This window comes from Microcaecilia unicolor, chromosome 8 (genome assembly GCF_901765095.1).
Source record: "Microcaecilia unicolor chromosome 8, aMicUni1.1, whole genome shotgun sequence".
Lineage (NCBI taxonomy): Eukaryota > Metazoa > Chordata > Amphibia > Gymnophiona > Siphonopidae > Microcaecilia > Microcaecilia unicolor.
Window position 1 is genome coordinate 181959981 of NC_044038.1, and position 23482 is coordinate 181983462.

Here is a 23482-nt window from a genome sequence, read left to right on the forward strand (position 1 = left end):
TATAGGACATTTAGTGTAGTCAGCAAATCCAACACCTCAATGGGCCCGACACAGCTGTGTTTCGGCATGTGAGCCTGCTTCAGGGGTCAAAGAACCTGAACCTGTAGCATATGTTGGTACAATATTGTTCTGTGTGTATGTGAAGATGCTTTCAAACAACCACAATGAACAGAAAATAATTGAAGAGCTGTGTAGCGTTGTGATTGCAGGAGAAACCGGCAGCATGCCATTGAGGACCGGCAGAGCTGATGCATACCACAGGATATTCAGCAAGGTTTAGACCCTGCAGACCACAGCTCATAAATATGTCAGTAATCCAAATATTTCACAAATCTTTCACAAGTAATGCTGTTCTGTAACCACAAATAAAGGCGATATTTAGGACATGAGCTGTGCTGTGTCCCAGAAAATGTCATCACTGCTTGAAGACTAACATTTAAATATTTAGATCTGTCTTTGCTGGAAAAACAGCTGCTGACATTTCTTAGTGAACTGTATGACAAATCTTCCAGGATCTGATCAGCGTGGTGGAGGATAGGAAGGGTTTCAACCTAACTTGCATGAAATGAGTTATGAGTCTCAGTTCTAGTCACCAGACCATGGCCCAGCCTCTTCCAGGTTGAACAGTGTTTGGGCCATCAGGACAGGGCAGCCCTGAACCCAGTTTCTTTGCCCCCTCTATAACAACACTTTGTTCCCACCTCACTTGTCTTCTTGGAAAGCAGCATTTCTCCCTGGTAATGTCTACCACAAGTCCCCAGGTCTACCTTAGTAGTGAAGATGTGATGCCTTTTAATCATGAAGAAGTGGAATCTCTGCAGTGCCAGATTTCATCCCCTAAATCATTTTGGTTGTTCTTCTCTGTACCTTTTGCAGTTCCAGATGTTTTAGCTTAAATAATTGTATGGGGGTGTCCCAGTTGTGAGGGGGGCCAGCAATAAATTCATATCCCAGGAACCCCATAAAATGTTTATTTGCTCTTGGTCTTCTCCCTGTTTTTGCATAGTTGCTTGTACCCTCTTCTCCAAGGGAGCAGGTTCACTCTGGAGTTGGAGGAGGGAGATTTGCATTCTAATTTTGTCTTATATACTTCTTTGACTTGAAATATGGAGACTCTGCATTTGAAAAAAGCAATAATAAATTAAAAAATGCAAGTCAAAATGTTTAAAGGAGTGATCAGTTTGATGTGTGTGAGATAGATGTGCAGGAGGCAGAGTGCTCTGGTTACCTTCAGGTGATGGAAAAATACTGTCCAAAAAGGAAGCCTGTCTTTTTCTCTGATTTGCACCCTGCACTTTTACTTCATCAACATCCCTGTACACATTTCTATCAGCTGCCTTGCACATGGCTTGACTGAGAGTGGAGAAAGGTTACGAATAAAATCACTCCTGGATTCTATATAGGGCATCCAGATTAGTGCGCACACCTGACATGTGCGTGGAAATTAATTGACTAATGAGCTGATGTTAATTGGCACCCATTAGAATTTGCACACACATCTGGATATGTGCTATATACTATAATGCCTGGTGTCTACTTCCCATAGCATGTACCTCAAAAGAGGGCGTGGCTATGGGAGGGGCATGTCGGGAAGTTCCAAAACGTTGCGTGTGTAGTTATAGAATACTGGCTCAGCACACTTAATGGTGCCAGCATTTACACCAGGCTTCAGAGGTGTAAGTCCTGCACCCAAAGATAGGGCATGGGAATCGGCACAGGCCTTTATGGAATAGTGCTCAGTACCGATATTTTTCAGTGCTCATTTATGGAATTTCCCCCTTACTGTGTAACCACAGACAAGTGGAAACTGGGTTAGGACAGTGCAGGCAACATGAAGGTACAATTTCACAGACCAAGTAGTGATAAACAGCTGGGCACACCTGGATGGGGCTGCGAGGGCAGGCCTGATATTTCCAGTCTGAAATGGAGTGATGCTGCCTGGTTGGTGTAAACAGCCGATTTTAACATGAACCCAAGAGCTCAGGCTTCTAATTACACTTAGGCTGGGGGGGGTGGGGGGGGGGGGGGGGGGGGAGGAAGAGATGGGAGGGGGCAAAGGGACATTGAAGAGGGTTAGGTACAGGAAAAAAGAAGCAGGAGAGACAGGTTTCAGTCCTGTGATTGGGTTTCTTGAGCTGCTTCTGATTGGTTGCACTTGGGGAGATGGAGGCAGGGACTGGCGGGGGAGGGGGGGGGGTTGGATCTGGGAAACACAAGTAACTGGTGGGAAATTTAAGTAGAGAGTTAGGAGCTCCACATGTCAGTTTCTCCTTGCTGGCAAATTGCTCAGCCACCCTCCCACCTAGTAATTGTTTGTGAGTATGTTAAGAAAATTATCTGGTTCTGAATTTACAGGAATGAACATGCAAATCGTACTTTGGTGGGGGCAGAGTTTGAGCCAATCAGTAAGGGGAAGTTGGAATGGACAGTTGTGGAAATCCGCTTGGGAAGGTGCTATTGATGTTACATAGGTGGCAGTATGGATGACAGTATCTAGTATAGGCAAAGCAGCAAGAAAATGTTTGTATTTTCTCATTTATTGGAATTTTCATTTGGAGGAGAGGATTGGCATTTTTGTCATTAGGGAAGCAATGTCATTAAAAGTGCACACTCTCGTTCAAAAGTGCAAACCTTTTGCAAATAGTGCACACTTTTTGAAATAGTGCGTGCTGTTTCAGAAGAACGCATACTACTAATGACACCATGAAGAAAACATGACATTTTGCATTTTTTCCTGTCATTTTCATTTGAAAACATGAAACGCTAGGGGAAATGTTGCTTCAAAATGAATGCTACTACTAAAGATGGAACTCACCCAATGTACCACAAAATCTGTGTCACTCAATATGTATCAAGAAAGTGTCTGTTTTGAAATACAAAACTTTTTTCTACTTTTTTCTTAATTGCCCCAAAACTATGGAATGATCTTCCCTCCTTTTTTGAGATCAGAGCTTTCTTTCTCCAATTGAAGTCTTACTAAAAACTTCTTTCTTTGCCTTTTGCTTTTGGGTCTTAGTGGTGAGGACTGTATGACCACGGGCTGGCAGGTAACTGGGATTGTTGTTGGGTGAATGCCCCTTTCCTGTCCTAGGGCAAGATGCACTAAACTAAACGAGGCTTAACGAGCCTTTAAGGAGCCTTTAACGAACAGTTTTCCTACCCTGGCATGCATTAAAGCCCAATTTAGCAGCAAACGAAAACGGAATGCAGATGAGCAAATTGTGTAGAAACCCTATTGAAATGAGATGCACTAAAATTTTCCGCTTGCCCTAACGATGGAAAACTACGGGAAAGCTAATGAGAGGTCTATACCTCTCGTTGTGGCTGCCCAGCTAAAACTTAAATGTAAAACACAAAATCGCAAAGGGGGCAAAAAAACGCTCGTCAGGAGCGTCCTTTATTGACGCCCGAGGGTCGCCGCTGCTCCCCGCTCCCCCCTGCATTAAAATCCAAATGTATAAAAAAAAGGATCGGGGAGGGGCAAAGGCACTCGTCAGGAGCGTCCTTCATGGACGGCCTTGCCCCCCCCCCCCCCCCGCCTGAGGTCGCAGCTGCTCCCCGCTTCCCCCTGCATTAAAAAATCAAAACTTAAGCTGCCCCAGCCCTCCTCCCTTCCTCTCTTCCTCTCTTTCTCCTCAGCTCTGCCTCCCGCCTTCCTCCGCCCCATGCCCCGTCCCTGCCACCTCCCTGAGATCATCGCCGCCGCTCCCCCCCTCCACCGGGCCCCCCTCCGACTTACCGGGCCTGCGCAGCGCCTCTCACCTCTGTGTGAAGGCGCTGCACGGGCAAGAAGAACAGCTGATGGCCTCTTCGCCGAGTCTTCGGACGTCCCTCCTTTCCTCCTGGGCCCGCCCTCGTCTGACGTAAGTAACCTACTTGTAAACCACTGTGACCTACATTTAGAAACGGTGGTAAATCATTCTTGTTTTCAGATGTGCACATACATGTTCTGTGTGATCTGAAAAAGGGGTGTGGCCATGGGAGGGGCATGGGGGGTCATGGGCGTTCCTAGAATTTGCACGCAGTATTATAGAATACGGCAGATCTGCGCCTAATTCAGACATGAGAATTTATGCTGGGTTTCAGTTGGTGGAAATCCTCATGCCTAAAACTGGGCATGGATCCCGGCGTTACGTGCTATTCTATAAACAGCGCCCAAGTCAGACCACCATTTATAAAATAGTGCTTAGTGCTCATATTTTTCAGTGGCCAAATTTGAGCGCCGTTTATGGAATCTGGTCCATAATGTGTATTCACCCTAGAGAGTGAGCAGGTCCTGAATAGGTGTAAAGGGTAATTCTATAAATTGGCATTTCAGTCTAGGCGCCCCAACGCAGTACGTTTAGTGCCAATTTTATAATGGCATCTTCCATTACAGAATACTAACATAAGGATAGGTTTAGGTTGATTTCACTTGATTAACCACCTAGGGAATATACCACATAACCGAAGCTTCAACCTTTGAAAAAGAACTCCATAAACACGACAGGACAGGACAGAGAAAGATACTGGGTGCTAAGGTTACCATTGACATGCCCATGTGTAGGCTCTCCGTCTTACGACATGTTAATGGCGAGCGTAAGCTGACGTGCATATAAGCACCTTTCAATTAATGGTGCCTTTGACAGGTGTAAGTGCTGCCCTTATATAGAAAGACCACTGACTGGTACCAACTCTATGCATGATGGTGATCTTAACCGCTACTCATCTAGCTACTACTACTACTACTATTTAGCATTTCTATAGCGCTACAAGGCGTACGCAGCGCTGCACAAACATAGAAGAAAGACAGTCCCTGCTCAAAGAGCTTACAATCTAATAGACAAAAAATAAATAAAGTAAGCAAATCAAATCAATTAATGTGTACAGGAAGGAGGAGAGGAGGGTAGGTGGAGGCGAGTGGTTACGAGTCAAAAGCAATGTTAAAGAGGTGGGCTTTCAGTGTAGATTTAAAGGTGGCCAAGGATGGGGCAAGACGTAGGGGCTCAGGAAGTTTATTCCAGGCGTAGGGTGCAGCGAGACAGAAGACGCGAAGTCTGGAGTTGGCAGTAGTGGAGAAGGGAACAGATAAGAAGGATTTATCTATGGAGCGAAGTGCACGGGAAGGGGTGTAGGGAAGGACGAGTGTGGAGAGATACTGGGGAGCAGCAAAGTGAGTACATTTATAGGTTAGTAGAAGAAGTTTGAACAGGATGCGAAAACGGATAGGGAGCCAGTGAAGCGACTTGAGGAGAGGGGTAGTATGAGTAAGCGACCCTGGCGGAAGACGAGACTGGCAGCAGAGTTTTGAACCGATTGGAGAGGGGAGAGATGACTAAGTGGGAGGCCAGCAAGAAGCAGATTGCAGTAGTCTAAAAGAGGGTAACAAGGGTGTGGACGAGGGTTTTGGTAGAGTGCTCAGAAAGAAAGGGGCGGATTTTACGGATGTTGTAAAGAAAGAAACGACAGGTCTTGGCGATCTGCTGGATATGAGCAGAGAAGGAGAAGCTATCAGGTTTAACCACATAGCTGGCTATCCATAGAGTTAGGTGAAATGCCCACATTGCACCCTCGTTCTGCCCAGCACTGTCCGGTTAGGGCCCCAGTGTCCTGTAAGACTTTTCAGGTGCACTATTCAGATACTCCTGCAGAGGGTGCATCTCTGTATAACGGCTGCTGCTATGTTGGATAAGTGCTTCTGAATCAGGCTGTATGTCTAACAACAAGACTGAAAAACAATATCAATTACATAAGTATTGAATTTATTCGTAAATTACAAAAACACTAAACAGTTCATGATCATAGTTTCGGAGATGTATGAAAAGGAACAGGATTTCTTAGCGGTGCTATGGATGTGCTGAGAGAAAATAGAGGTGCGAAAAAGAAACCCAAGGTTATGTGTCTAAACGACCAGGAAGATAGTAGGCATTAACAGTCATTATTTACTGAAGGGTTTATAGCCTATCCAAAGCAGTGATCAAAGGAGTGTGTGCAAAGGAGGTCACAGCATCAGTCGTTCTTTGGTTGAAGCTTGAGTTCTCTTCATTGTGTTGCCTTCTGTTTTTACAATGAAGACATCTTTTCACTGAAGTCTACTGCATGTGTGGGCAGCAAATCAGTCCCACCTGCTGTTTCCTAATGAGGTGTTCTGAGCCCCACATTGCTGAGCACTGCTTACTATTCATTCCTGCTTTTGCTTCTAATTAACAACATCAAAGCTGCTGTGAGTGTTCTACTAATTATCCTGAGAGTGAAACCTAGGCCAAAATAGACAGGTAATTATGGTGTATAATGTAGTATTAAGCTCCAGAGAGGGAAAAGGAAAATGAGAAATCTGCACATAGAATAATGCAGAACAGCAAATCAAGGCCATAGTTACCAACTTTCATCACTTCTGCATTGAGATCAGATGATCAGTGACTCCGACCAATAATAACATGAGAGCTGTCATGGTGTCCATGATGCCATATACTTGTATCTTGCACTTAATCTCAGGCAAAAGCAATCAAATGTAGACCAATTCAACCAACCTAGTGTAAAATTTGAGCGTATTAGCAGGTATATTGATTTGGCTAATTGTTTAATATGTCAAATTCAGGACTAGGTGTTCTTTAGTTGTTGTTCTTGGGCGTGAGCAGTTGTAAACTTTAAAATGCTTATTAGCTAATAAAGTGACAGATTTTATTATCATGCATAGGAGTCCCTGCAGAGAGGTTAGGTATGATGTGCTGATATAAGGGCAGGTTTTGAGGTAAGGAGACATTTTTTTTATAACTGCCCTTGAGTTTGTTTCTCTACAATTAGCTTGAAGAAACCAGGATCTTAATATTATTATGAAATGATGCCTGATTGAAGGAGACCTGTTGGAGAATGAGGGGGAGTATGGACAGGCCCATCTAACAATTATTTTATTTTTCCCCATAAGAATGTAAATTAAACCCCCCATAACCACAGATTAGGAATAATCACCAAAATATCAGCCAAAAATTCCAACAGCTCATCCCACATGTCCCCATCCAATCTAGGAGGATATAGAAGAAAAATCCCCAACCTCCATTCTACCCCCCCCCCCCCCCCCCCCATCCATCATCCCACACAACCGCACTCCCAAACTCTCCCTAAATACTAACAGTTCCTCCCTCACCCCCAACTCCTTTCCCCACCCTAGGCTGAGATAACAATTTATAACCTTCTGGGCATAGTTCATACCCACCCACCCTTTCTCCCTCCAGGACCCACATTTCAGTAATTGGCAACAAGTTCAACTCATAGCACTTCACAATATTCTTAATATCTTCATGACAGATCTAGCACTCACAAACCCCTTCTACTGTCTTTAAAGACCTTAAGGCTTTGGATTCTTCCTTCAGAACTTAGATGGCAAGGCTTGATACCGAAGTTAAATCATGTTGTGGTTTGGGGATAATGGTGTTAGATATATATGAGAAAAGAACAAAAGCCCAAGGAGCCTTCAAGACAGGGGGCATCAGCTCAATTTTATTGGACAGACCCGGCATGATATATATGAGAACCAAGCTGCAAGTTACTGACACCGTCACATACAACATGGACTTAACATTTTGAAAAGTACATAAGCGAGGTCTAACAGCAAAATAATACAGCTGGAATGAGTGAAGTATAGAAAAGCGACATTTTAAGCAGTCAGGGCTGTACAAATGTATGTGTCATTGGCTTAGGATTGAAAGGCAATCATCTTGCTGGCAGTTTATCAGATCCTATTGTGTATGAAGCTGACAAAATGCATATTGACTGTGGGACCACTAGCTTGTGTATCACTGCCGTTCATGCTTCTCCATTTTCTCTACAAAATCAAAGAGGTTGGTTTAAAAGCTATGTTATATTCAATTTACAGGTCTCTGCCTTTATTAATGGTGGGCTGTGTTTTTTTTTTTTTTTTAAGGGTTCACTGAGCATTGCAAGCACAGTCTAGTCTGTAGGGATGGTGACCCATGGCTATTATAACTTGGATGTGCTCAGTTACTGTATAGGAAGCCAGCTCTGCATACATGTCCAATACACTCTTCCTACATGTATGGATATCAAATTTGTGGCATCCCAGTGTCTGGCTAATAAATTAACATTGGGTGGTTCCCTCCACATTCAGATTACATTTATACACCCTTTTCTTTCTGAGTGTGCAGATATCTCTATTATTGAGAGACATTAGGGGCCCTTAAGGTAATAACTTTGTAGATGGAAACTGTAGAAAATGGATTTATGCTGATGACACCCAGCTGTATCTCTCCACACCAGACATCACTGCGGAAACCCAGGCCAAAGTATCGGCCTGCTTATCCGACATTGCTGCCTGGATGTCTAACCGCCACCTGAAACTGAACATGGCCAAGACTGAACTTATTTTTCCCACCCAAACCCTCTTCTCCTCTCCCTTCACTCTCTATCTCAGTTGATAACACCCTCATCATCCCCGTCTCATCTGCCCGCAACCTCGGTGTCATCTTCGACTCCTCCCTCTCTTCTCTGCGCATATCCAGCAGATAGCCCTGTCGCTTCTTCCTCTACAACATTAGCAAAATTCACCCTTTCCTCTCTGAGCACACCACCCAAACTCTCATCCACTCTCTCATACCTCTCGCCTTGACTACTGCAACCTACTCCTCACTGGCCTCCCACTTAGCCACCTATCCCCCTTCAGTCCATCCAGAACTCTGCCGCACGTCTCATCTTCCGCCTTGACCGATATACTCATATCACCCCTCTCCTCAAGTCACTTCACTGGCTTCTGATCAGATACCGCATACAGTTCAAGCTTCTTACTAACCTACAAATGCACTCGATCTGCAGCCCCTCCTTACCTCTCTACCTCTCCCCTTACGTCCCTACCCGTAACCTCCGCTCTCAAGACAAATCCCTCCTTTCAGTACCCTTCTCCACCACCGCCAACTCCAGGCTCCGCCCTTTCTGCTCGCCTCACCCCATGCTTGGAACAAACTCCCTGAGCCCATACGCCAGGCCCCCTCCCTACCCATCTTCAAATCATTGCTCAAAGCCCACCTCTTCAATGTCGCTTTCGGCACCTAATCACAACACCTCTACTCAGGAAATCTAGACTACCCCAACTTGACATTTCGTCCTTTAGATTGTAAGCTCTTCTGAGCAGGGACCGTCCTTAGTTATTAATTTGTACAGCGCTGCGTAACCCTAGTAGCGCTCTAGAAATGTTAAGTAGTAGTAGTAGCATAGATAACCCATACAGTCATTTTGTTTAGTTTATTGCCTGTACAATCAGTTCCTCGCTGTTTTTCCAAAGAAGAAACCCTACATTGCAGCTGTCAGAAGGCACTGAATTGGGCCAATGTTACCCATGTGATCTAAAACCAGCCAAGTGACCACCTCTGCCTTCTTGAGCCCTGTGCGGTATCTTTTCCATTCTGCACCCAGAACTTCCGTGGACTTATGCCATGTTTGACTTTCCTGTGTAAATCCCAGGAAAAGGACTCGGGCCTGAGATGAAGAGGTCAGACTCAATGTGTCAGCCTCACAGGGTCCTGATAGCATTAGCATAGATAACTAGTGAGAGAGATCCTTAATGAATATGTATTGCACAAACTATCAAAACAAGGGATATATATTTAAAAATAATTGTGACAAAATATGTCAAAGACTACGAAACATGACAACTATTCTATATAACACAAATGTTAATCATGTAAACTTAAGTGCAAAATAGTACGGATTGCAAAGATAGGGGGAACACAATCAAAGTTCGTTAAGTAACAGCTTGTGTCATATTTTGAGGACCATTTGACTGTTTGTCTGGAGGATTATTAAGCAACAAGAACTGAGATTTGGATCTGTATATATATAAGAACATTGGGACACTGATATATGATTGGAATAGTTGTCATAAGTTTCATAATGAATATATAAGAGAGAAATTTGCATACAATTCCAATTTATTGAGGTAGACATGGGGAAAGCCACTACTTGTCTCTAGGATCAGTAGCATTGCAATCTTGCTACTATTTGGGATTCTGCCAGGTACTTGTGACCCAAGTTAACCAGGGTGAGTCCTTCCCACCCCTGTATATACATATAATTTTTTAACCTTTCTCTTCGCTCCTGCCCCATCTCTCCCTCTTTCTTCCCATCCATCCCCTCTGTCCCTACTCACATTTCATCCTTTTTTCTCCCTCCACCCCACAGACCAGTACCTGCTCCTGCCTCCCCCCCAGCATCTGCCCATCTCTCTCTAAGAAACCCTCTCCCCGGGCTACCTCCAAGCCATTGCCTGCAGCAATTCCTGTAGACAACCTGCACCAGCCCAGCAGCCTTCCCTCCACCATGTCCCCACCAGTGAAGAAACAGGAAGTGATGTCACTGAGGGAATGATGTGGTGAGGGAAGCCTGCAGGGCCGGCACAGGTTGCCTACAGGAATTGCTGCAGGCAGTAGCTCAAAGGTACACTGGGGGGGGGGGGGTTCAGAGAGAGACAAGCAGATGTCATGCCACTAGCGGAGAAAGAAAGAGAGAGAGGAGTGAGGCACCGCCAATAAAGTGTTTTGGGGGACAATAGACTGGGTGGGCCTGAGGCAAGAATTGGTGGGCCTGTACCTACCAGGCCCACCACTAGCTATGCCACTGCATTGATGTGACAGGTTTGTGTTTGGAATGACGGAAAGTCTGCATGGAGGCGGAAGGGGGGGGGGGGTTGGAGGAAGGTGGGTAGTGCAGGTCTGAATCGGAGGTGAAGGGGGTTTCAAATTTTGAAGATGCCTTGTACCAGCCATGTTGGATGGAGGGGGGAAGGGGAGGGAGAAGGAATGTAATACAGCAAACCATGAAACCATTGCCCCACTGACAATAGAAATAAACAGGAATGATCTGGATTATTGCTATAATACAAGGGGGGGGGGGGGGGGAACGCAAATCAATAGACAATTTATTCTGTCATCTCCCATCAGATGTGGAGAATGAAAGAGTTCCTGAAGTTTTCTTGAGCCTGTACAATGGCTGACTGGTGGATCTTAATCCCTGGCAGCTCGTCCTCATACGGAGTCAACATGCTGTGGGTTGAGAAACGCAAAGAATGCCGAGAGTCAGCGGGAGCAGCCAAATTTTAATAAAGAATGAGGAGCAGATGCTCAGCTTTAGATAATTTATGATGAGATATAAATGAAGTATAGCTTGATTTGAATTTAATTAACTTATCGAACATAACTGTGAAAGAATATAAATAAACATGTAAACCCTTGTCGAGTGATAGCGCAGAGAAGTTCTGCATCCCAGACTCAGGCACAGCTTTTTAAGTCAACATTTCTGTTTGATATGATTAAAATATTTAGGAATAACTTTCAGAAGCCATAGACACCACTGACATATTTATTTATTTGTGGCATTTATACCCCGCTCTTTCCCGCTCAATAGCAGGTTCAGTGCAGCTTACAAAGTATGGTACATAGTATCACAGAGATAATACAAAGTATGGTACAAAGTATCATGGAGATAACACAGTTATAAAGAGTGGGACAAAAGCATGCGATGTGGGGAAAGGATAGAAGTGTGGGTATTGTTTGTGGTGTGGGTTAGGTTCGAGACTTTGTAGGGTTGTTCGGGTAGGCTTGTTTGAATAGGTAAGTCTTCAGCAGCTTTCGGAAGGGTAGGTGTTCGCTGGTCTTTCGGATATGTCGAGGTATGGCGTTCCAGAGTTGGCTGCCTATAACAGAGAAGTTGGATGTGTAGTAGGTTTTGTATTTGAGGCCTTTACAGTTGGGAAGATGAAGATTAAGATATGTTCGAAAAGAGTTGGACCGGTTTCTGGCTGGAAGATCGATCAGGTTGGACATGTAGCTTGGAGATTCGCCATTGAGAATCTTGTGGATCATAGTGTGGGAAGAATATTTGTATACTTGCATCAGTATTTGGGGGATACATTTCCAGGACTCAGTTTGGTTCGATTTAACAGCAAGGAATACAAAAGGTTTGTCATGTACTTTCTTGAATCTCCATTATCCCAATTGCAGACTTAAATTTAAATCAATATATGCATCTAGTTTCTCCTACATTTGTACGCAATGTTGGAATGCACTGCCGAATGCCACAAAAACAACACACGATTTGGCAGCCTTCCGGAAACTATTAAAGACAAACCTGTTCAGAGAGACTTATCAAAAGGACCCTTCTTAAAAAACAGGACATCAGAACTGTACCAGAATTAGTTAACATTGAATTATTCTTATTTTGGTTACTTTATCACATTGTCATTATTGAACGTTTTTCACTACCCTTGATTTCAGCACCTGAAATTTATTGATTACAGATTTTATTCTAATTTACTGTGTACTCTATATATTCTGATTGGAACATTCTTCTGTATTTCTTATTCCGGAAATGGCGATCACCACTATGGTATTTGTAAGCCACATTGAGCCTGCAAAGAGGTGGGAAAATGTGGGATATAAATGCAGAAAATAAATAAATGAATAAAATGCATAGACCTAGTGAGACTCAAAATGTTTGTATTTAATTGGGGGGGGGGGGGGGGGGAGGAACCCTGTCAATTGCAATAAGGTACAAGTAGGTGTGTGCTTTCAGATGAGGGTAAGGTGGAAGGGGTTGGATGTATCAGTCCTTGCTAGAAGTTATGACTACTTTCCATTGCTTTCCTCACCTCATACCTCCACTTTGAGGCTTTGCTTTCCCAGATGGTTTTCTTTTTGATTTTGCAATTTCCTGAGATTGCACAAACTACCTACCAGGATTTCAATCAGCAGTAAACCTAAATAAAGAAATTAAAATGGAAAGCCTAATCACTTTGAAAGCAAATTAACTGCTATGCACTTACACTGCTCCCTTCACACATCATCTACTCCTCCGCCTGAGCAGCAGGAAGATTGGCAATTTGTGCAATTATTATTAGGACCTGCTACATTATAACTTTCAGGAATATCATTTACAGGTTTTTTTTTGTCTATTGGATTTTCAGTATATATATATAAAAGAGAAAGTAGTATCTTGGGCACTATTCATTAAGCTCTTAATTTTTCCAGTAGCCATGGAGTGGAAGCCTTTAATATGGGGGATGGTGGTGGTGGTGGGGTGATAGTGAGACCCAGCATGTTATCTGTCTCACAGGATAATCTGCACTTCTCCGAATTGTTTGGAATCCTGGCTAATGAGGAAAAATTGAACAAATTTGAGTATCAGGTGAAACAATCAATAATAGAGAAAAAAAATCATCATGGACAGAGTAGAAGAGTAAGCTACTAATACCCAGGTATGGAGCTGAGCATTTATCAAATTCATTGAAACTTAAGTATTCTAACCAATGAGTTATGAGATGACTATATTTAAATTGGGGTTTTGCAAGATAATTAAATAGTATTTATAAAAAAATGAAAGAAAGAAACGTGACTGCAATTTAACGGAACCGATGGTGAGCAGAAGTGAGCCATGAGTGTACGGCTCATGTGAAATGAGTCCCTGCTGATGGTGCCTTTGCAGTTGAGCCATTGTGTACGTGTAAAGGCATTTGCATTTTTCTATTATTAACGTTACCCTGACGATAATATTGTCCTTCTACTAAGTCAAGCTCTTTCTCTCTCTCTTAGTAAGTATGTTATAAATAAAGGAGAAAATGTAGAATAAACGTATACAGTGAAAATGAACAACTCGTAAATAGGGGTCTTATATCTGTAATTGAGAACTGTACAGTTGGTATGGGAACAAATGAAAAATTATTGTTTAAAATTAATTAAGGGTTTGATTCCTTGCTCAGGCTTTCCACTTCCCAGGTTGGGGGGGCTGGGGCTGCTAAACTTGGGGAAGCGGGGAGCAGTGGCGACCTCGGGGGGGGGGGGGGGCAAGGCCGTCCATACAGGACGCTCCTGACGATCGCCTTTGCCCCCTCCCGATCCTTTTTTTATTTTTGATTTGATTTTATATTTTAAGCAGGGGGAAGCGGGGAGCCACGTGTTTGTGGGGTTTTTTTGTGGTTGTTGTTTTGACGTTTGTGGCATGCGCAGAGCAGCCAGCATAACGCTTGGCTGTTCTGCGCATGCTTTAGGGGCCAATTACCGACAGGGATTACAACAGTTTAACGAATCTGTAATGCATTGTACTTTACAATACCGCACCGAACATGTGTGACTTATTTTTTGGGGGGCATTCTTCGTTTTTTCCAATTCGGTAAGCACTTTTACGTTTTAGATTTTTTAACGTATGGTTGATGCATCTGGGCCTGAGTCAGAGACGTGCTCCATGCCTTTGTGGAGCAGAGAAGAGCCTAGGATTTAACTGGTAAATCTCTGGATTAGTTCCAGCAGACAGACAGTTTGCAGTTTAACTTGAACTTTCAAAGCATGTGTGAAAAATCTATAATTGATGGTTTGTTTAAGTAATCTTGAGCATAAAACTGCCCATTGGAACCCAAGAGTTTGCACATCACATGATTCGGCATAATGGCACAAGATGCCTCAGTGCAGCCAGCTGGCACTTCGAGCAGGGAAATGGATGGAGCCGAAACTTTTCTCCCATGGATCTTATGTTCCTGAGGGGGTTTCAAGATTAATAATAACAAAAAAAATAATTCACACGTACCTCTTAAAATGACTCCTAGTGCCAGATCCCAGAGTGTGTGAAATAATGATGTGTTCTCTGAACATTAGTTTCTTATTTGTTTCTTTAGGCGTTCATCGGCCTTTATGAAGTTTCCGCTGTCTGCAGTGTGAGTGAATTAGTCCAGAGCTGTGACTTGGTGGCTGCCTCTTTCTCTCTTTGCTCTTGTTTTCTGTCTGTCTACCTCGCTTTGTACACCAATACAATCTGTCTAACTTAAGAGTACCTCTCCACTGCCTGTCTGTCTGCTGTCATGCTGCCTTTCAAAGCCGAAGAAACTCAGTCTGTCACTATTACAGAAGTCTGTCTTTAATAAATGCCAAAGGAAAATGGCCATTTCGGCATCTCACCAGCCTTGTCTCCCACTCCCACCTATAGCCTCCTCCTCCACCCCTCTTGTTCTGGTTATTGGGAAATGAGAATATCTCCTGTGTTAACATCAGCTTGTTTTGTTCCCAACTCACCCTCTTATATTCATTCTTGACCACTCGCCTTTCAGTTGAAACCCTTTTTCTCATATTTGAATCCCATTATACGCATGTTAATTTCTTTCTGAGAAATTTTCCAGTGAATTGTGTGTCATACCAAGGACTATGTATAAATTCATATTTTGACTTTTGTGCTTGCTTTTGGGGGGTCAATCTCAATCTAGTGCCCCAATTCTAGAAGGCATCTTGGAGCCAAGATTCTATTATAGAATCCTAGCATGAGGTCAGCACTGACGTGTCCATGAGTAGGTTGCCCTCATACCATGTCAATGGCTGGTGTAAATTGGCGTTCCTAGGTTCATAAAGTGATGTGCATAGTTTAGTGTTCAGTGGTTCTCAAACCTCTCCTGGGGGACCACCAGCCAGTTGGTTTCAGGATATCCCTAATGAATATGCATCTCAAAAATGAACAGTTGGAATTTAAAATTCAGAAAAACTAAGTTAGTGCATATCCTAGGTTGACAAATATACAAATAAAATACTAATAACCAGGTATATAAAATAAAAAATGTTTGTAAAAATTTTTGTGAAGGTGCTCAGAAAACCCTTGTGACTTAAGTGAAAAACGGCGTAAATAGTCACCGTAATCTATCATCGCACTTCCTCATCAATTTAAGACAGCAGTCCTAAATATCAGTAACTCAGTTCCCAATGGTATTGCAGTTTGCAAACAAAGTCATTGAAAAAATAAGCTCAAAACACTTATCTCAACAATCCAGCATATCAAACAGTTCAACCAAAGGACACTTTACTGAAAAACACCATTGAGAAATGACTGCTGCTGACAGATACTGTGCATATACTCTACCCTGACTTAGATCCAGGTTTCGCTTCATAAGCTTCATCAGAAGGTACAAATAAATCCAATGATCAGGCACATGAAAGAAGCGGAGAACTAATGCCTCAAAACCACACAAATCACACTCCTCGACTCAGGAAGTAATTGCAAACTCTCTCGGCAGCACCCCCTGCCCTGGCTGTTACCATCTGACTGACTCAGCAGCAGGGGCTGGACCGACTGCATGGGACCGTGACTATTTATATGGTTTTTCACTTTAAGTCACAAGGGTTTTCTGAGTACTTTCACAAAAAGTTTGGGTAGTAGTATTTTGTAATAAATATGCATGAGACAGATTTGCATGTAATGGAAGTGACAAGCTTGCAAATCTGTCTCATGCATCTTCATTAGGGATATCCTGACAACAGGTTTCAGAACCACTGCTATAGACTACATGTGTATCTTAGAGATATGCCCATAGGTGCTACCTTACAGAATAGTGCCTAGTGCACAGAGGTGCCAAACTGTCAATTTATTTGGATTTTACTCATACCTTTTGCAGTAGTAGCTCAAGGTGAGTTACATTCAGGTACACTGGGTATTTCCATCTAATTTTGTACCTGAGGCAATGGAGGGTTAAGTAACTTGCCCAAGGTCACAAGGATCAGCAGTAGGATTTCAACCGGGCACCTCTAGATGTCCAGATTGGTGCTCTAACCACTAGGCTACTCCTCCACTCCAGTGGTGGCTTTGATATGCATAAGTGGTTTCTTCTTCTACGTATTACTTTCTAAAATTGCCCCCTTTGTCTTTGTCATATGGTACTATAATTCCTTCAGTCTCCCTTCCTGGTTTGTGAGGCTCAAACCCTCCAGTTGCCCCTAATTTGCAGGGGCTAATAGTTGCATTCAGAGGGTATTGGTTTCTTTTGGGGGTACTCCTTCTCCCCTCCCACTCCGGTTTTACTTACTGATTCAGCACTTGTGAATGAGAAATGTCTGTTAATGTTTAACATTTTACAGGCAAGAGAAGACATGTATTTCAGCTCTTCCAAAACAATGCTGTATTACTCTCTAAGATCTCTGCATAGTACTTTGTGTGGGCAGCCTATCACCTTCCTCCTTTCCTAGAAGCTTGCGTTGACCTACTCAAGAAAACCTGCTTTCAGATGAAATGTTCACTTCCCCTTTTCTGTCCTTTTTTTGTGTCTCCCCAGGTACACAGTCCTGCACAACGGAAATCACCAAGAGCATGAAAAGCTTCCCATCCATAATGATCCAGAATCCCAGGAATCTTGTTTCTGACTCACATGATGCGTAGGATTTTACTGGCATATACTGGTCAGGAAGTCATGGCCAGTTCCGGAGCAGTTCAGTCCTTCATCGACTACTTCCATAGCATGTGCTCACATGAGCCAAGTGTGAGGCCCAGAGGAACAAGCAATGTGTTCTGATCCGAAGAGCTCCACCGAGATGTGTACGAGGCAGAAAGCAACCTGAATCACTGAGACATTGAGTCTGAGGTTCATCTGGACCTCACCAGGGCAGCTTCCTCACTGGTTTTAAATAATTGTTTTCTTCCATCCAGACTTTGTATGTTCCACAGAAAGTCTTCATGCTCTGGAAGGACTTAAAAGAGGGATGCCACATTTCCCATTGTGATGCACTAAAGCAGGTGCCAATTAGCCAGTGGTAAACCCTGCAATGTGCAGCTTTTCACTGGATGTAACATAGTGTTATCATAAGTAGTGTTTATATTTATAAAGAAGGCAAGTCCATGTTCTTCCCCAGAAAGTCTTGCTGCGTTCCCCTTTCTGTGCAATATCTGATTGATGGCAGCCAGTGTTCTGGCCTAACAGTCTGATTTTAACAAACATTCCAGGAGTATCTAGAGGGAAAGCAATGAAACATGGCCCTAGGGTTGTATTTTTTTTTTTTTTTAGAAGGTATTAGACCTGTATACTTCAGCTGGTAAATGTCAAATGAGTATGAATAAGGAGACCTTTTAGGCAGTCAGTGTAAGGTTGGGCCACTGCTGAGCAAGCGATAGAGGCGGAAGCGAGGGATTAGAACTGAGAGTGAAAGGCAGCCACAATATTCACGGGGGGGGGGGGGGGGGGGGTTAACCTATCTGCTGTGCTATAGGGACACCATTGAGAGGATTCCGCAGCTGAAGTCTAGATGAGTCAGTCATATGGGGAAAGCCTAAGGGAGACACGATTATTATGTACATTTAAAATCCAGAGCACATGTAAGGGCAACACCAGTTGGAAAGGTTTCACTGCATGAGGAGTGGATTTTTCTTCCTAAAATGGATAACGGGGTTGTATGGAAGTTTCCTGCCCCCAAAAGGATGCAAGTCAGTGTTAAAGCAGCATCAGGAAATATATCACCTCAAACAGTATTTAAAAAAAAACAAAACATATCTTTGGAGGAGTTATAGAAGTGGACTTGCCAGTTGGTGCTTTGATTTTGGGGTCCTCACCTGGGTACTGCAGGAATGAGAAAGGGGTGGCACATCCTTTGCCCCCCAAAAGACTGATAATGTTGCTCACAAAACCCTGTTTGGACAGAGGAACTAAAGTTCAGGTGACATGTAGATTGTGTATAGAAATTCAGCATTTTATAAATGTCTCTTCAGGTTTCCCCCATAGAATTCTGAATGTTATACCTAAACAGTGAAAGGCTCAGATCAGCCCCACCAGGCAAAGAATTCTGCTTCCCTAGTTCCACATCTTGAACTGAATACAAACTTGTTTTCCCTAAATCACATCCCAGATTATAGGTCCTAGTGGCTGCATCCTATCTGGCCAGGCCCAGATTTCAAATCTGGTGCTTGAGCATCATGGCCTGATTTTGGATATGTGGGTTTCATTTAGCCATTTGAAAAACGCTCACTGTTGCCAGCCGAATATTGGCAGGATAGATTTTTCCCTAGTGTTTTCTTCACTTTTAATCAAAATATCTAGTGGCAGCCTCAGGAAAGTCCATGACTGTAGCATGGGTTGCCCATAGACTGCCCAAAAGTTTCTGAAGAAATCTACAGTTATGGTGGACTGGGCTGTAGATTTACAAAATCCTGTCAGCACTGCATCAATGAAGCCCAGGCCCAGGAAGGATCATAGCATCATGCAAGTGCTGACATCATAACTTGCTGGAAAGTGTGAAATTTATTAGCAGGTGTAATATAAATGCCAGCCACAGTATTTTGTAATATAACTCCTCTCCCCCATCTATGTACCCTTCATAAACCATTGCAGGTTTCTCTGCACCTTGGCAATGGGGAGCATGACCCTGTCATCAATGTCAAACACAGGTTTACCGTGAAACTCGGAAACTTGCATTTCAGATCTTTGGACCATGAGAAACCAGCAAGCTCTGTGCTCACATCCATGACTCCTGGAAGATAAGCAAATCCAAAGACGAGAGCCTTGCTACAGACCGAGGATACATATTTTGTTACATTTGTAAAAATCATGTACAGATTTTTTTTTTTAATGTAAAGCAAACTAAATTGACTTTATTTATTTTCAGGCGATTGAGATTTTCGTGAAAAGCTTCCAGTCACGAGAGTTTAGCATGTTCTGTTTTTTGTTGTTGTTGCTATGTGACAGACATTTACTATAAAATAACCAGGTTTGAACAAACTTTAAAGAAAAAAATATCGGAAACAAAAGGCTGTGTGGCTTGTTCAAAGACGTTACACAAGACTCAAGACGCTGCATAAATATGTAGGGAATCCTTCCCCTTTGTCCGAGCTGAAAGATACTTTAGGCTGCCCCATCCTTTGATGGCATTAGCTATGAAGGAATTTAAGAGAACCCCCTTGAAGTGTCCTTTTTCCATAAACACTTCATATATCAGAAAACGTACAGTATCACAAGAGCGCAAAGTCTCCCCAGTAGGCTGAATCATGCACATGAGAGATACAGCTGGAAAGGCAGATCTTGTACAAGCAGGGATATCCCATTTGTACCATTTTACTGTGATGTGATCGCTGTATATTTCATTAGACTGTATAAAAGATAAAACAATTCCATTAAACATTATACACGCAAACCTCTGTTGGCTCTGCATTTTATTCACCATCAGAGGAGCTCCCTTGAGATTCTGAGTGATAGAGAGAAGATGAGAAATGATAAAGGTTCATGATGTGAGAGTCCCTTCACTGTCTGAATGACATCCACATGGAGAATGTTTACAATCTTCCAATGTCCCAGTCTGTCTAAGAAGCTCGAAGATTCCTCTTCTGGTCTTGCCAGGCTGCCTCCAGGGTACTAGGGTAACTCAGCATCGGTGCTTCTTGCATTTAGTCACTTCCAGTGGAACCAGCCATAGACCTGATGTAACTTCAGGCACTTAAATGCAGCTGAAATGTGCATAACTTACAGTATGCTGCAAATTACATGTATAACCGGTGTGTATTTCTGTCCCTTAGCCCCCACAGGGAGAGAAAGCACTACAGCCCCAACAGCTGGAAAAATAAGAAAGAGAACTTAGACTCCATTAGGTGCAGTCAGTAATTACCTTTATTATCACAGAGCCAAAAAAATACAAACAATAGTTCTCTCCCTGAAGCAGGTTGTCAGTCAGCAAATGCGCATCCTGAAAGACAAGGACTGCTCAGCTAACACCTCCCGGACATCACATATATACTGTTGCAAATTCCATTTCTCATAAATCATGTGATTTCCCATAAACTAGCACCATTAGGTTGCCTTATACCATATATGGATTGGTCATGTATTCTATCAGTCTCTCCTGATGGGAGTTCACGTGCAAAATCGGTACCTATTGGCTAGTCAGTTATCTGTTCTGCGTGCACAGTCAGAACAATACCCTTGTGTCTTCTCTCTGCCTCTCTCCACAAATGTAACATACTGGTAGGCTTCACTGTGTCCTCAGTCCCTTAGCAACTATCAAGGTTACATCCACCTTGTATGAAAAACATACTCAAAATGTTATGACGTGTCAGTTCTCAGCTCCTGAGAAGGCAATGATTGTTACACAAGATGCTGAGTTAGTAGGCTAACTTGTGAGAACCAAACTGACTGTACAGGCCTTAGGCCTAGCCCTTAGTAACAGGCCTAAAAGAGGAAAGAATATACACCGGGAGCCCTGCCCATGCCCCACCCATGCTACTCCCACATGTGCGCCTCCTTGCAATTATGCAGGCCTTTCTAGATAAATGATAAAGGGAATGGGACGACTTCCCTACGAGGAAAGGCTAAAGCAGTTAGGGCTCTTCAGCTTGGAGAAGAGACGGCTGAGGGGAGATATATGATAGAGGTCTATAAAACACTGAGTGGAGTGGAATGGGTAGAGGTAAATCCTTTGTTTCCTCTTTCCAAAAATACTAGGACTAGGGGGTATGCAATGAAGCTACCAAGTAGTAAATTTAAAACAAATCGGAGAAAATATTTCTTCACTGAATGAGTAATTAAACTCTGGAATTCATTGTTAGAGAATGTGATACAAGTCATTAGCTTAGCAGGGTTTTAAAAATGTTTGGCTAGTTTCCTAAAAGAAAAGACCATAAGCCATTATTAAGATGGACTTGGGGAAAATCCACTGCTTTTTTCTAGGATAAGCAGTATAAAATGTATTGTACTGTTTTGGGATCTTGCCAGGTACTTGTAACCTGGATTGGCCATTGTTGGAAACAGGGCCGGTCTTAACAAGTGTGGGGCCCTATGCAGACCAATTTGGTGGGGCCCCATCCTAGCCCCGCCCCCCACCCTAGCTCCACCCCATTGATAAGATTATTCCATTTTTAGAACATTTTTTTATTTACAAAATTTCAAATAAAGACAAATGAAGCTAAACTTGTACAAAAAACCCCTGATTGAAATAATAAGCACAATGCTATCATGAAACCTCCCCTCCCCAGAAATTATTCAGTTCAAGTCCACTACAATTAGTAGCGGGCCCAAGCCGGGGGTGGATGCCACACCGATGGTGGCGGGAACGGAGTGGCCGAGCCACGGGAATGGGGATCATCTCAGGCGACTAAGGCGAGCAACGGCGGAAGTCGGAGCGGAGGCACGAGCGAGGCAGAGTTGAAGCGCTGTGCGGGGCCCCCTTAGGTGTGCCGTGCGGGGCCCCCTTAGGCGCGGGGCCCTATGCGGTCGCCTTGGTCGCCTCTGCCTAAGACCGGCCCTGGTTGAAAAAAGGATACTGGGCTTGATGGACCTTTGGTCTGTCACAGTATGGCAACACTTATGTACTTATTTACATACAGTGGTGGAAATAAGTATTTGATCCCTTGCTGATTTTGTAAGTTTGCCCACTGACAAAGACATGAGCAGCCCATAATTGAAGGGTAGGTTATTGGTAACAGTGAGAGATAGCACATCACAAATTAAATCCGGAAAATCACATTGTGGAAAGTATATGAATTTATTTGCATTCTGCAGAGGGAAATAAGTATTTAATCCCTCTGGCAAACAAGACCTAATACTTGGTGGCAAAACCCTTGTTGGCAAGCACAGCGGTCAGACGTCTTCTGTAGTTGATGATGAGGTTTGCACACATGTCAGGAGGAATTTTGGTCCACTCCTCTTTGCAGATCATCTCTAAATCATTAAGAGTTCTGGGCTGTCGCTTGGCAACTCGCAGCTTCAGCTCCCTCCATAAGTTTTCAATGGGATTAAGGTCTGGTGACTGGCTAGGCCACTCCATGACCCTAATGTGCTTCTTCCTGAGCCACTCCTTTGTTGCCTTGGCTGTATGTTTTGGGTCATTGTCGTGCTGGAAGACCCAGCCACGACCCATTTTTAAGGCCCTGGCGGAGGGAAGGAGGTTGTCACTCAGAATTGTACGGTACATGGCCCCATCCATTCTCCCATTGATGCGGTGAAGTAGTCCTGTGCCCTTAGCAGAGAAACACCCCCAAAACATAACATTTCCACCTCCATGCTTGACAGTGGGGACGGTGTTCTTTGGGTCATAGGCAGCATTTCTCTTCCTCCAAACACGGCGAGTTGAGTTCATGCCAAAGAGCTCAATTTTTGTCTCATCTGACCACAGCACCTTCTCCCAATCACTCTCGGCATCATCCAGGTGTTCACTGGCAAACTTCAGACGGGCCGTCACATGTGCCTTCCGGAGCAGGGGGACCTTGCGGGCACTGCAGGATTGCAATCCGTTATGTCGTAATGTGTTACCAATGGTTTTCGTGGTGACAGTGGTCCCAGCTGCCTTGAGATCATTGACAAGTTCCCCCCTTGTAGTTGTAGGCTGATTTCTAACCTTCCTCATGATCAAGGATACCCCACGAGGTGAGATTTTGCGTGGAGCCCCAGATCTTTGTCGATTGACAGTCATTTTGTACTTCTTCCATTTTCTTACTATGGCACCAACAGTTGTCTCCTTCTCGCCCAGCGTCTTACTGATGGTTTTGTAGCCCATTCCAGCCTTGTGCAGGTGTATGATCTTGTCCCTGACATCCTTAGACAGCTCCTTGCTCTTGGCCATTTTGTAGAGGTTAGAGTCTGACTGATTCACTGAGTCTGTGGACAGGTGTCTTTCATACAGGTGACCATTGCCGACAGCTGTCTGTCATGCAGGTAACGAGTTGATTTGGAGCATCTACCTGGTCTGTAGGGGCCAGATCTCTTACTGGTTGGTGGGGGATCAAA

General features: G+C 43.6%; 1 protein-coding gene across 1 annotated transcript in view; it reads left to right on the top strand.

Annotated features, from left to right (window-relative positions):
• Positions 1 to 17925, top strand: part of HTR4 (5-hydroxytryptamine receptor 4) — a 240107-nt gene extending 222182 nt beyond the window's left edge. Inside the window, exons 8-9 of the mRNA XM_030213021.1 lie at positions 14648 to 14686; positions 17060 to 17925. Coding sequence (XP_030068881.1) covers positions 14648 to 14686; positions 17060 to 17147 — 127 coding nt within the window. The 3' untranslated portion in view covers positions 17148 to 17925. The remainder of the gene's footprint in view (positions 1 to 14647; positions 14687 to 17059) is intronic.
• The last annotated feature ends 5557 nt before the right edge of the window (positions 17926 to 23482 follow it).